The following is a 14,789-nucleotide window of genomic DNA, read 5'->3' on the forward strand; positions in this document are numbered from 1 at the left end:
GGTGTGTGTGTGTGTGTATATGTATGCGTGTATATGTGTGTGTGTGTATATGTATGCGTGTATATGTGTGTGTGCGTGTATATGTGTGCGTGTATATGTGTGTGTGCGTGTATATGTGTGTGTATATGTGTGTGTGTTCGTGTATATGTGTGTGTGTGCGTGTATATGTGTGCGTGTGTGTGTGTGCGTATATGTGTGCGTGTGTGTGTGTATATGTGCGTGTGTGTGTGTATGCGTGTATATGTGTGTGTGTGTATGCGTGTATATGCGTGTGTATGCGTGTATATGCGTGTGTATGCGTGTATATGCGTGTATATGTGTGTGTGTGTATGCGTGTATATGTGTGTGTGTGTGTGTGTATGCGTGTATATGTGTGTGTGTGTGTATATGTATGCGTGTATATGTGTGTGTGTATGCGTGTATATGTGTGTGTGTATGCGTGTATATGTGTGTGTGTGTGTGTATATGCGTGTATGTGTGTGTGTGTATATGCGTGTATATGTGTGTGTGTGTATGCGTGTATATGTGTGTGTATGCGTGTATATGCGTGTGTGTGTATGCGTGTATATGTGTGTGTGTGTATGCGTGTATATGTGTATATGTGTGTGTGTGTGTGTATGTGTGTGTGTGTATATGTGTGTGTATGCGTGTATATGTGTGTGTGTGTATATGTGTGTGTGTGTGTGTGTTTATGTGTATGCGTGTGTGTGTGTGTGTGTGTGTGTGTGTGTGTGTGTATGCGTGTATATGTGTGTGTGTATGTGTGTGTGTGTGTGTGTGTGTGTATGCGTGTGTGTGTGTGTGTGTGTATGCGTGTGTGTGTGTGTGTGTGTGTATGCGTATGCGTGTGTGTGTGTATGCGTGTGTGTGTGTGTGTGTGTGTGTGTATGCGTATGCGTGTGTGTGTGTGTATGCGTGTATATGTGTGTGTGTGTGTATGCGTGTGTGTGTGTGTGTATGCGTGTATGCGTATGCGTGTGTGTATGCGTGTATATGTGTGTGTGTGTGTATATGTATGCGTGTATGTGTGTGTGTGTGTGTATGCGTATGCGTGTGTGTGTGTGTATGCGTGTATGTGTGTGTGTGTGTGTATGCGTATGCGTGTGTGTGTGTGTATGCGTGTATGTGTGTGTGTGTGTGTATGCGTGTGTGTGTGTATGCGTGTGTATGTGTGTGTGTATATGTGTGTGCGTGTATATGTGTGTGTGCGTGTATATGTGTGTGTGTATATGTGTGTGTGTGCGTGTATATGTGTGTGTGTATGTGTGTGTGTGTGCGTGTATATGTATGCGTGTATGTGTGTGCGTGTATATGTGTGTGTGTATATGTATGCGTGTGTGTGCGTGCGTGCGTGTATGCGTGTGTATGCGTGTGTGCGTGCGTGTATGCGTGTGTGTGTATGCGTATGTGTGTGTGCGTGCGTGTGTGTATGCGTGTGTATGCGTGTGTGTATGTATGCGTGTGTGTGTATGCGTGCGTGTGTGTGTATGCGTGCGTGTGTGTGTATGCGTGTGTGTGTGTGTATGCGTGTGTGTGTGTGTATATGTATGCGCGTGCGCGTGTGTGTGTATGCGCATGTGTGTATCCGCGTGCGCGTGTGTGTGTATGCGCATGTGTGTGTATGTGCGCGCGCGTGTGTGTGTGTATGGGCGTGTGTGTGTGCGTGTGTATGCGCATGTGTGTATCCGCGTGCGCGTGTGTGTGTATGCGCATGTGTGTGTATGTGCGCGCGCGTGTGTGTGTGTATGGGCGTGTGTGTGTGCGTGTGTATGCGTGTGTGTGTGTGTGTGTGTATGTGTGTATATGTATGCGTGTGTGTGTGTATGTGTGTATGTATATACGTGTGTGTGTGTATGTATATACAAGGTCTGTTAGAAAACTATCCAACCTTTTTATTTTTTGCAAAAACTATATGGATTTGAATCGTGTGATTGCATAAGCCAAGCTTGAGCCTTCGTACGAAAAAGTGCTGATGTCAAACTCTTCTGCCATTTCTGTGGTAGTCAGGCGACGTCCCGGATCAACAAAGCCTTTACTTTGGAAATGAACGGCACATTCCACTGTTACAGGAGTTTTTTGTCATGAAAAGACGTGCGGAGGACTTCGCGTGTCGGGACAGAGGCGCAGGGTACAGAACAAAAAGCAACGCCGTGTTGAGGCCTCACAGGACATGTTGTGGCATGTCCAGCTCGTCCACAATTTCTCGGATAGTCACACGACTGAAAAGCCACCGAAAGCCGTCTGAATTTTTACGAATGGTGCAAGAGCTGGGCATGTTAGGGCTTGTCCTGTGAGACCACACGGAGGTGCTTTGTCCCGCGCCATGAGCGGCTCCGTGGTGAATTTCTCCACTCCTCTTTCCATTACAACAACTCCTGTAACAGTGGAATGTGCCGAAAAAGTGCTATGTCCAGCTGTCTTGCCATTTCTCTGGTAGTCAGACGACGTCCCGGATCAACAAAGCGTTCACTTTGGAAATGATCTGGTCGTTTGAGCCTGTCGATCGCCACTCGGTGCGCGGCGCGCCATCCGCTGCTGTGGGCTGTCTTTAATCCTGTTGTAATTGTCCTTAATCTGTGTGATCCCCATAAGATCTTCACCGAAAGCCATCTGAATTTTCCCAAATGGTTTCCACTTGGCTGTCTCTCACACTTTCTGAAAAAATTTTGATGAAGCAAAGCGGCAGTCGATCAGCCAATTTCCTGACAATGAAAATCCGACGAGGGGGCTGGACCACTCCTCCCACAAGGCGTGCTCACAGGTGAATGACGTAACTGACAGGCGTGAAAAAACTCACGCATGCGCACAAAGGTTCAAGCTTGGCTGATGCAATCACACATGATTCAAATCCATATAGTTTTTGCAAAAAATAAAAAGGTCGGATAGTTTTCTAACAGACATCGTATGTATGTATATGTGTGTCTATGTGTGTGTGTGTCTGTGTGTGTGTGTCTGTGTGTGTGTGTGGTCAGAATGGTAATGAAATGACAGCAACCTACCCTTTTTCATCTGTGATACATTAGTAATACACCACATCTGAAGAAATATGACCAGCTCTGTGTATTATTTTTTTCTTATCTACTTAATTATATCAACTCTGTATCACTGTTTGAAGATAGTTTTTAAGGCACTCTAGCACTTGAATGAACATGCAAGTTTCATTGCAGAATTCCACAGTTCACACAACAGAATCACATTTTTTTTTTTTTTTTGCTATATTCCCATGAAACTCATCTTCTCTTTCATATGAAAATGACTGTACAGTGACTTATGTTTTGGAGAAAAGTCACCAGCAGGCATTTGAATCTCATGCATAGTACAGCAGAGCTGTGAACCTTCATCACGTGTAAAAAAAAAAAAAAGAAAGTGGAAAAAACTGCTTAAAACATCACACTGAGACATTCACCGTTATTGTTCACCAAACATGCATAACATCTACAGCACTCAATGATTCACTGTGTGAAAATAATTTATTTACTTAAATTGCACCCTGTTTAAAGACATTCGAATGTGATTGAAGCTGTTAAGACGGCGAACATTCGAAAGTGACTGTGTAATGATGCCAATTTCATGAATCTGGATGAAATTTCTGAAGTTTGGAAATTTGACCCTGATTTCAAAACTGGTGCAGATGATGGATGTAACTACTGTGTATACCAAGTTTGTTCAAGATTGGCAAAAATGGATCAAGAAGGATGGGTCAAAACACATCCCGATTTACTATTCAGGATTAAATGGGAAGCAGCAACGTTCTGTGGAAAATAGCCCCATAGGATTTGAGAACTGTTTGCTCCACACAGATTTACCATAGCGTACCATAATATTTGCATTTCTACATAACTGATGAGGACCAAGACGTAATCAGGGGCTTGGAAATGTTCATGCATCCATCCCATGACTTGTCTGAAGAAGACTCGATGTGAGAGTGATGGTTTATATGTGTTATGCTAAACGGTGCACTTACGTAGTCACACAATCATTTTGGTTTTACGTTTTTGTTTCTTTTAATTCATGATGTAGAGATTGCTTTTCACTGTGAGTTTAAAGGGCATAATTTTATAAACTGTAATATAAAAAGCCTGAATTTTGATGTCCTAAAAAATTTCAAACATATAAATACTCAAGGGGTTCACAAACTTTCAAACAGCACTGCATATGATGTAAACTGGAGATCGGTACATAATAAATGTCCAAAATGAAAATGTCATTTTGCATATTGAATGAAAAAGCTGTCAGTCACTGTATATTACCACATTTTTGAGCTACTTACAAAAAAAAAAAAAAGACACTAAATAAAGACTGCATACTACATATTAAGCTTCATTCATTCATACTTTTTTCTCCATCTTTTGTTTAAAACCTTGCAACTGTTAGAATGGACCAAGCAATAGGTCACCCCTCTGAGTCTGTTCTGCTTGAGGTTTCTTCCTCATAAATTCCAGAGGGAGTTTTTCCTTACTCCTGTTGCTTGTGTGCTTGCTTGGGGGGTGTTGTAAGGTTAGACCTTACCTGTGTGAAGCACCTTGAGGCAGCGTTGTGATTTGGTGCTGTACAAATAAATTGAATTCATTCATTCCATTTATACTACTTTACATTTTTTTTGTCAGAGAGGCCCATGCTCACTATTCATACCCATTACCAATGTTTTACTTTTATATCAGAGAAAATTGAGAAGGATTTAAGGTCTTTTTAAAATAGTAAGACTAATCTACAGTCATGTTTTAATGAAATGTCTACATAAATCCTCAGCTGCTGTGCACCAATCCAGCTGACTTGATAATTTCTTTGCCTGTCTTTTTTCCACCTTTTTATGAAAGATTGAATAAAGATTTAGTGTTTTCCCATAGCTGAAAAAGATGTCATTATTTGTTTATTTATTTATTTTGAGTTTATAAGCACTTCTTTCTATCTTTTGTCAGTAAAAGTAATGTAGTGATGTGCAGCAAAGTCTCACACACACTGAGGAACATCTGTCTACTGACAGTGCAGGCTTAAACAAAGTTTTACCCATGTGACATTCTCCTGCCTCTAGGATTGGCTGTGGAGTCCAAGATCATCTTGAGGAGAGATTCCTTTTACAGCTGAGAATTTGTAGTTTCAGTATGTGGTTGAATGAAATCGCTGTGGCATTCAGTCACTGATTTAATCATAGAAACATGATAAGAAAGCGGCTTGGCCATGCTAGCATGTCCATTGACCCCAGAAGGTTAAAGACTAAATGACTAATAAAAAAAAGTGTATAAAAAAGGCAGGTTAGTCAATATTGTCAATCCCTTGTTGCAGTTGTAATACAGATAGCCAACAAAACAGACTGTTAGAAAGTATGAGCCGATGGAAAAGTTTTAATGATCATTGATTTCTTTTGCTGTGTTTTCCAGTAGAGTGAAAACAAAAGACACTATTGGTGCATCATTCAATACGTGCGCACACTACTTTTGGGAATAGGTCTATAAATAAAATAATTTCCAAAGGCACAAAAGTGGCTGGAGTTATTCATATTTGAGTTAATTGTTTTCAGCTGTACAAATAAAAAGTACATTGAATTAGCTGCTTTGCACGCTAATTCAACCAGAGCTCTTCTAGTGTAGTCTGAAGCAGAACTACACACTGTATGAAGACTACCCATCTTCTACTCAACAGATTTGCACTACTCACCCTTCCCACCTTGACAGTCTTCCTCCAAGGTATTTCATTAAAGGTCTTGGACATTGAAAGAGAGAGTTTGTGTGATCTCATTTGGCAACCAATCCTCTTACAGTAAGCCGTTTTAGGAGACGGACATGACAGAATTATCTCAGCAAGGCGAGGGTACATGCACGTGTATTTTATGTGTTTGCGTGAGAGGTGAGAGTAAGGATGGTGGGTGGTTTTCACCCTTTCCAAAGACACACTTCAAATGTGACCTACATAAAGGCATTGCTGTCATGTGACAGTAGTCCTAGTTTAGTTTGTCTAAGACCTTAAATGTGTCACAGCACTAGTTTTCTTCTCAGTACCTGCTTTGGGATCCTGTGTGTTTGATAATGTTGAACATTTTTTGGGGGTCTGCCTCCTCCACACCCCACCCTCAACCCCCACAGGCTTCAACACCATACAGCCTGGAGTCAGAGTCTTTGGGGATGGAGTGTATGATCTCTGGAAGTGCCTCTCCAACGCTGGCAATCAACACTGTGACTAACAAGGTACTACAGTCTGCTATCCAGCCTCCAGCTCCAATACACACCTGGCTACACCACTGCACCCTGACCCCACCCACTTCTCCAAACACCTACAGCACTATTTCCCACAGAGGAGCACTCTAGAAGAAGGGAGATGCACACTCGTATGCCTAAAGCAGCCCACACCAAACTACACAACTGTCTCTACAGCATCATGTTTTTCCTCTGCAACAAGCAGCACACTCTTCTTACCTTCAGTGTGGCAATATGATGCTCTACACTGATGCTTTCTGTTTTGGAAAGCGATGGACCTTACTCGGTCCAGTGCGCATTTGCACAAGGATACCACATGTGTCTGATGATTTCTCGAGGTGTCTCTGTTCACACCTGTAGCGGACGTTGGGTCGGGAGCTTGTTAGTTTTCGGACCACAAAAAATGACCGTGTTATGTGTGAGTGCCCCTGCTGTGGGTTCAGTCTGCTCTCAACAGCTTTTTTTTTAAAGCATGTGTAAAAGCATGGAAACACTTGTACATCACAGAGAAAAGCTACAGGGACGACTAGCTGTTAGCGGTGAGAGTGCCACTCGCTCTGAAATTTAAATAGGCTTTTTAACCTTAAGCTCTCATCCTCTGGGCCCAGTGGGGGCACCTCTCAGGAGCATTTTTAAAAAGCCTACAAGAGTTGCTTATTCATTTTCTGCAAGCATTACAAAAAGAGCTTAATGTGAACAGGGGTGTTCACAGGAAAGTTTGAGTGTTTGTGTGTGCAATGACAGCTCTTGAGTTCAGGGTATATTTATAAGTTGTGTGTATACATCAAGTCAAGTCAACTTTGTCAATTCTGCAATGCATACACAGACATATTGAGAATTGAAATTCTGTTACTCTATCTCCCAGACAATACAGAGTAAAAAAGACCCCACAACAGTAGAATATAAAATAAATATATCAGTACAGTAGAGTGTGGTCAGTGTGGTACCTGGTGGTAGCAGTATGTCTTGTGCAAAGTGAGCAGTGATTCAACATTGATGAGCTTATTCAAACTAATTTTAAGTGCATGTACGAGGAGTGCATAAACAGTCTTTGGAGATATGTTCAGTGTTTGTGAGGTGGGTGTCGGGGGGTGGTCAGGATCCAGAGTTTGTGTGTGAGGGGAGCAGCAGGGGAAATGGGGGAAGAGCAGGGAGGGAGTTGAGTGTTTTGACAGCCTGGTGAGTGAAACTGTCCCTCAGTCAGCTGGTCCTGGCCCGGAGACTCCGAAGTCTCCTCCCTGATGGTAGCAGGCTGAAGAGGCAGTTTAATGGGTGGGTGGTATCTCCCGCGATGTGGATGGCCTTGTACATAGAGTGAGCTATTGTCTGTTGCTGCTTGCTTTGACAGATGTGTCACTGTAAGCTGGAAAGGAGCAGTTTCTATGAGGAACATGGCTATATTTCCACATTACCAGATCAATTTAAAGGCTTAATGGCTGACTTATGCTCCTGCTCCAACAGAGTTATTCTACAAACAACAATGATAACAATGTCAACATTCATATCCCTACAACAGCGGCGCTGCACCACTTTGTGAGTGGACACCCAAACTGCTGGTTGGAAGTACAGTAAAACTCACCTAAACCGTCACTGTTTAAACTGGATATTTGCACTCACTGGACAAAAGTAAAAGTCCCAATGCTTTTGAATAAATACTGATGTGATAAATACTGTATATAACAAATTTTGTATAAGGGATTTTCACAGACCATCCCACCCATCGTAATGTGTTCCATTAAAAACTCCTCGCATATACCAGACAAAGCAGTCTGGATGTACCCAGTAACAGAGGGACGAAATAAGTTCAGCACTGACACTCATTGTTTCAAGGACTGCGGGCACCGCATTTCTGTTACAAGCATGGCCGTTCATTTTTTTCATATTGTGCCCAGACACAGGAACTAAATGAGGCAGGCCGTAATCCAAGGCTGATGATTATTAACAAAATGCTGCTTGTTGCCTACATTGTAAAGTGGTGTTAAGTTTCACACATATCCCTAAGTGTGATGAACTAAACCACCTTAAGACTCTGTCACGCCTTGATGATTTAGCCAGCATATGCCGACCATATTAAAAAATGCTGGCATAAGTCCAGTAAGTTAAGGGTAAGTTTTTTAATAAGTTAAGAGCGAGTTGAAGCTTTTTGAAACATGCTGAAGCTCGCTGATGTACATCCTGATAAGATGAGCTCCTCAAAAATTTTAGGGCATGCTAAAAAATTTTCAACGAGTGTCAGTGTGTGACTCACACGTCCCACACATGCTGGACATAAGTTGTAGGTAAGTTATGTGATTGTTGACACACGTTTCTTGTAATTTACTTATAAGTCTAAATCTGTCCATTAATGCTGGCCACTGATTGGCTGAAAGCTGCAGCCCATATGCAGAACGACTTTCATTCACACACGGCGTAAATCTGACCTGTTCATTTGAGTCCAATTCACCATCACAGATGGACATGAATCCACATAAAGCTCCTGATTTTTGAAAATGACCTCGGAAAATTCTTTAATTCGTGGCTGGAAATGTAGCATTTTAAAGCAAGTCCCTCTGTGGTTTTTCCTGCTCCTGGTGCATTTCTCATGCCGGTGTCGCACTCTGGACACACAGAAGCGCTGTGATGATTTAAACTTTTAAAGCACCATCGCTGTGGTGTGATCATCAGATGACCTGATTGATGGATCAGGGTGATCACACCTGATTAATGTGCTGTTTAAACATTTAAAGTGCCGTGGCTGTCAGTGATCACCACACCGACAGATCACACAGGACATCATTCTGATCACACTCATCAGCATTCTGTACACAATGAAAGTGGTCCACCAAGATAAAAAATGAAAATAAAATAATGTTAAATTACTCTGTTTTTGACGCACACCACATGGTGAAGTATCGACCAGAACCACTGGGTTGAAACGGGGCTGTCGGCATACGCTGGATAATAGTTAAGGTGTGACAGCTGCATTAATTTATTAGACGTACACCAGCATGCACCACAGTTTTTAATATGGTCGGCATACGCAGGCTAAATCGTCAAGGTGTGACAGGGCCTTTAGATCAGAGCACTCTGTGTGGCTGCGAACCCTCTCCGGAACGTGATGCGCACCTGCTAAATGACGAGCACTGCAAAGGGCTGCGATTTGTCACTTTTCCGATTACACTCCTTCCTCTCCCATCATATTTTAATGGTTTTTGCAGTGCGCCTGCCGATTACATTTCGATCATGGATCAAATACGGTTGGCAAAAAAGTCCACAAATATGACCAACTTTACTACACGCAGTCGGAAAAAGATGCTCAAATGACCCGTAATTCATGGAGGAAATTGTACGTACCATACTGTTGGTTTGGCGTTTGATGATTGTGTAAAGAAGTGGAGCTCATTGAGGGACAAATTAATCCATAAAAAGTCGCTTTTCCTGCTGTAAATTGCATAAAGATGCAATGGAGAACTTTAAAAGGGTCACATGCATGTTGACGTCATTGCATGGCCACAGAATTACAGAGTTGCAGAAGCATAAATCAGGATTTAGGATTTTAAGGTACCACTCCACAGCAGACTTAGAAAGAGTGACTCGACCAGATGTAATATTTTTAAGGCAGGCGTTTATTTTTTCAGAGGAAGTTTTGACCCGGTCATTAAATGAAGCAGGTCCTGATTCAAGGTCAGGCTTTTAATCAAGGAAATACGTAAGCCTAATTGGTGCTGGGGAGTCCCCATAGATCGTTCAATGCCTCCTGGCTGTAACTAATCCATTATATACATGGATTTTGTCCATTTTATACATTTAATGGATTTTTCAATAAGCAAACATTCACTATTAAACATCAGTTTAATAGTTTGTGTTTAACAATAATTTTTGCTACAGAACTAGTGAGACAGCCAGGGTCACCATGGTTTAGGGTCCTGCCTGCTAAGTGTTTCAGGAGGCTCAGTAAGGAAGCAAAATGGGGGGACTTAGCTTGCTAAGGCTATAGAAAGACCTGGATGAACCTCCATTTCAATTTATTTTCATTTATATCGCGCTAAATCACAACAAAGTTGCCTCAAGGCGCTTCACACAAGCAAGGTCAAACCTAACCAACCCCAAGAGCAAACACAAAGGCGACAGTGATAAGGAAAAACGCCTTCTGATGATTTGAGGAAGAAACCTCAAGCAGTCCAGACCCAAAGGGGTGACCGACCGTCTGCTTTGGCCATGCTACCGACATAATTGACAATTCAAATATACAGGAAATTTTGGGAGTCCATGCTAGTGCACAGGACAGGAGGCCTGCTGAAGAAGATACCCACTCCCATCTCTGGATGCAGCCACTCCTCAAACAGAGAGAAAAAACAGAATCAGGCGGCAGAAAGACAACAAATTCAGTATAATGTGTCAGCATTAAGCAAAAAGAAAAACATTAGAAATACTAAGGTGATCGCCGGCCTCTCCCCCCTGAGCTTCACTAAAAGACCCAGACTTTAGATAAAGTTGAAGCCGTGGCCTGTTCTGTTTACTAATAAAATGAATTTAAAAGGGTAAAAAACACAGTAACATACTATGCCAGTATGCTAGCCATGGAAAAGGGAAAATAAGTGTGTCTTAAGTCTGGACTTGAAAGTCTCTATAGAATCTGACTGTTTTATTGATGCAGGGAGATCATTCCACAAAGCAGGTGCACGATAAGAGAAAGCTCTGTGACCCGCAGATTTTTTATTCACCCCAGGGACACAAAGTAGTCCTGCACCCTGAGAACGCTGAGCCCGGGCCAGTACGTAGGTTTTAATTAGGTCAGCTAAGTAGAGAGGGGCCAGTCCATGAATAATTTTATAAGTTAACAGCAGAACCTTAAAATCTGATCTCACAGGGACTGGAAGCCAGTGAAGAGACACCAAAATCGGTGTAATGTGGTCAAACTTTCTGCTTCTTGTCAAAAGTCTGGCAGCAGCATTTTGAACCATTTGGAGACCCCTAATGCTGGACTACGGTAAACCAGAAAATAGAACATTGCAGTAGTACAATCTCGAAGAGACAAACGCATAAATCAAGGTCTCAGCATCAGCCATAGATGGGATGGGATGAAACTTCGCTATATTTCGCAGGTGGAAGAAAGAAGTCCTCATAATATCTCTAATGTGGAGGTCAAAGGAGAACATAGGATCAAAAATAACCCAAAGGTTCCTCACTTTGTCAGTGTGATGTATGACGCACAAGCCTAGGCTAAGCGTTAACTGGTCAAATTGATGCCGATGTCTCACTGGACTAAGAACCATCATTTCAGCCTTGTCAGAGTATAAAGTAGGAAATTGCTAGACATCCAGCTTTTCACTGATGCAAGGCAATCTTCTAAGGATTTTATGTGGATGATATTACCAGCAGTTATCCTCCACTGCTAAGTCTTCTCATCACAAATGCAAGATCATTGGCATCCAGCTGTCACGAGTGACCATGGATCTGTGCCTTGATTAATAAGCTGTTGACACTGGAGCATCGCATATTGTGTTTGTGCATGCCAATGTGGGAATGACTGTTCTATTGCAATGACTACGCTTAAAGATGGTGTCTGTAGTTGGAGCTTATTGGCTGTTTTTGTGTTTTGCTCTTTGTTATTCTGCCTCGAGTTGTAGTTTCTTTTCCCCATGTGTAGATTGTATCTTGGGCAAGTTGTTCCCATCCACTGATGTCTTTGTTGAGGGCTGTGATGTTTTCTGCAGACATCCTTGAACCGAAGTTGAGGGCAGCCCTGAGTTCTCTTGCCTTGTTGCAATACAGCATACAGCAGGTCAATGGGAATCCTACCATCCTGTCCTGCAGACATGTTCTAGCCATTGAAGGTGGCTGACATACTAAGATAAAATGCTGAGTGTGACAGTATGCTTGAGTCCCTAATTTTTTGTTATGCAGTCCATCCTTTTGATGCCGAGAATTGCTATTGGGCATCCTTTCTTGCCTCAAGTACAGAATCCATAACTCACTGCCATATAAGAGGGCACTGAGGACACAGGCTCTGTAGTCAGTATCTTGGTCTTTAAGGTCAGTTTAGCATTGTTCCAGACCTGCTTTGAGAGCCTGGCAAATGTTGTCAAGGCTCAACCAGTCCGTCTGCTGACTTCAGAGTCCATAGAGAGGTCATTAGTTGCTGTTGAACAAAGATTATACAAACTCCTTCATCACATCCAGCTGACCACTCTTTATGGTGATTGTTGGTGGGCTACTGGTGTCCTGGCCCATGATGTTTGTTTTCTTTGTTAGTCTGAAGCCTTCACAAGCTTGGGTGAAACAGTCGACGATTCTGAAGATGTTCCTCCTCATGAGATGTTAAGGCTGCGTCATCTGCAGATAGCATGTCTCTGATAACAACCTTTCAGATCTTAATCTTGTCTTCAGTCTGGACAAGTTGGAAGGGGACAAAAAAGTAACTGGTGCACAAAAAGAAATGTCAGTGATAAACACTTCTCTCTGAAGTTGTAATGCTTATCAATACAATTTTGACCATTCTAGATATTCAAATAATAATTCCTCATTTGCTTGTCCCTGGTCTGCGATCACATCTAATCGTTAAAAAAAATAAATTCTGAATCACATCACTGAGAGTCTGAGTGACTGTTTGTTGAAACTCTGTATTGCTGCCATTTTTTGGTCAGGTCTCCCATGAAAAAGAGATCTTCTGATCTCAATGGGACAAACCTGGTGAAATAAAGGTTACAACAACTGTTTGACAGCAGCCGATTAATGTAAGCAAGTTAAAAACAAATTAACTGAAATGAGTAAGTTGGCATTTTCAGTTGTACACATGCACAATAACTGTGGCAACAGATTGTCTCGGCTACGATGACTGCAAAGTGGAAGTGAGTCACAAAGGATTATGAGAAATCTGACGTTTCATACAAACAATCTATACCCTACCTTCTGTCCTCCCTGTTCAAGCATTTGCCCATGCATAATGCTCACATTCATGAGCGGGCATTCTGGCATGCTTAAACATTCACCCCACCCATTCTACAACCCCAATTCCAATGAAGTTGGGACATTGTGTGAATCCTCTTCAGCCTATATTCAATTGAATACACCACAAAGACAAGCTATTTCATGTTCAAACTGATAGACCTTTGTTTTTGTGCAAATATTTGCTCATTTTGAAATGGATGCCTGCAACACATTTCAAAAAAGCTGGGACAGGGGCAACAAAAGACTGGGAAAGTTGATGAATGCTCAAAGAACACCTGTTTGGAACATTCCACAGGTGCACAGTTTCATTGGAAGCAGGTGAGTGTTGTGATTGGGTATAAAAGGAGCATCTCCAAAAGGCTCAGCCATTCACAAGCAAAGATGGGGCAAGGATCACCACTTTGTGAACAACTGTGTTAAAAAATAGTTCAACAGTTTAAGAACAATGTTTCTCAGCGTTCAATTGCAAGGAATTTAGAGATTCCATCATCTACAGTCCATAATATAATCAGAAGATTCAGAGAATCGGGACAACTTTCTACACGTAAGCAGCAAGGCCAAAAACCAACATTGAATGCCCATGACCTTCGATCCCTCAGGCGGCACTGCATTAAAAACCAACATCATTGTGTAAGGATCTTACCGCTTGGGCTCAGGAACACTTTGGAAAACCATTGTCAGTTAACACAGTTTGTTGCTACAAGTGCACATTAAAACTCTACCATGCAAAGTGAAAGCCATACATCAACAATATCCAGAAACGCCACCGCCTTCTCTGAGCCAGAGCTCATTTGAAATGGACAGACGCAAAGTAGAAAAGTGTGCTGTGGTCGAATGAGTCTGCATTTCAAATTGTTTTTGGAAATCATGGACGTTGTGTCCTCCGGACAAAAGAGGAAAAAGACCATCCAGATTGTTACCAGGGCAAAGTTCAAAAGCCAGCATCTGTGATGGAATGGTATGGGGGTGTGTTAGTGCCCATGGCATGGGTACCTTACACATCTGTGATGGCACATCAATGCTGAAAGGTACATCCAGGTTTTGGAGCAACACGTGCTGCCATCCAAGCAACGTTTTTTTCAGGGACGTCCCTGCTTATTTCAGCAAGACAATGCAAAGCCACATTCTGCACGTTACAGCAGCATGGCTTCGTGGTAAAAGAGTGCAGTTACTAGAATGTGTGGCTCATTATGAAGTGCAAAATACGACAACAGAGACCTTGGACTGTTGAACAACTGAAGTCGTACATCAAGCAAGAATGGGAAGGAATTCCACCTACAAAGCTTCAACAATTAGTGTCTTCCCAAATGCTTATTGAGTATTGTAAGAAGGAAAGGTGATGTAACACAGTGGTAAACATACCACTGTCACAGCTGTTTTGAAACGTGTTTCAGGCATCCATTTCAAAATGAGCAAATATTTACACAAAAACAAAGTTTATTAGATTGAACATTAAATATCTTGTCTTTGTGGTGTATTCAGTTGAATATAGGTTGAAGAGGATTTGCAAATCATTGTATCCTGTATTTATTTACATTTTACACAATGTCCCAACTTCATTGGAATTGGGGTTGTATTTTACAATAAAATTACTAAACCTGACTTTTCTGCTTGCATGAATTATTATTGAAAGGAATGAAAATCAATACCTATAATCATTTAATCAAC

At 41.9% G+C, this 14,789-nt stretch overlaps 1 protein-coding gene across 2 annotated transcripts in view; it reads left to right on the forward strand.

The window, feature by feature from the left end:
- The window catches only part of foxj3 (forkhead box J3), a 384,376-nt gene that overhangs the window by 338,888 nt on the left and 30,699 nt on the right, over window positions 1-14,789 (forward strand). For both annotated transcript variants that reach the window (XM_034166255.1, XM_034166254.1), the window contains exon 5: window positions 6,081-6,182. In XM_034166255.1, the coding sequence (XP_034022146.1) occupies window positions 6,081-6,182 (102 nt within the window). The remainder of the gene's footprint in view (window positions 1-6,080; window positions 6,183-14,789) is intronic.

This window comes from Thalassophryne amazonica, chromosome 3 (assembly GCF_902500255.1).
Source record: "Thalassophryne amazonica chromosome 3, fThaAma1.1, whole genome shotgun sequence".
In the NCBI taxonomy this organism is placed as follows: domain Eukaryota; kingdom Metazoa; phylum Chordata; class Actinopteri; order Batrachoidiformes; family Batrachoididae; genus Thalassophryne; species Thalassophryne amazonica.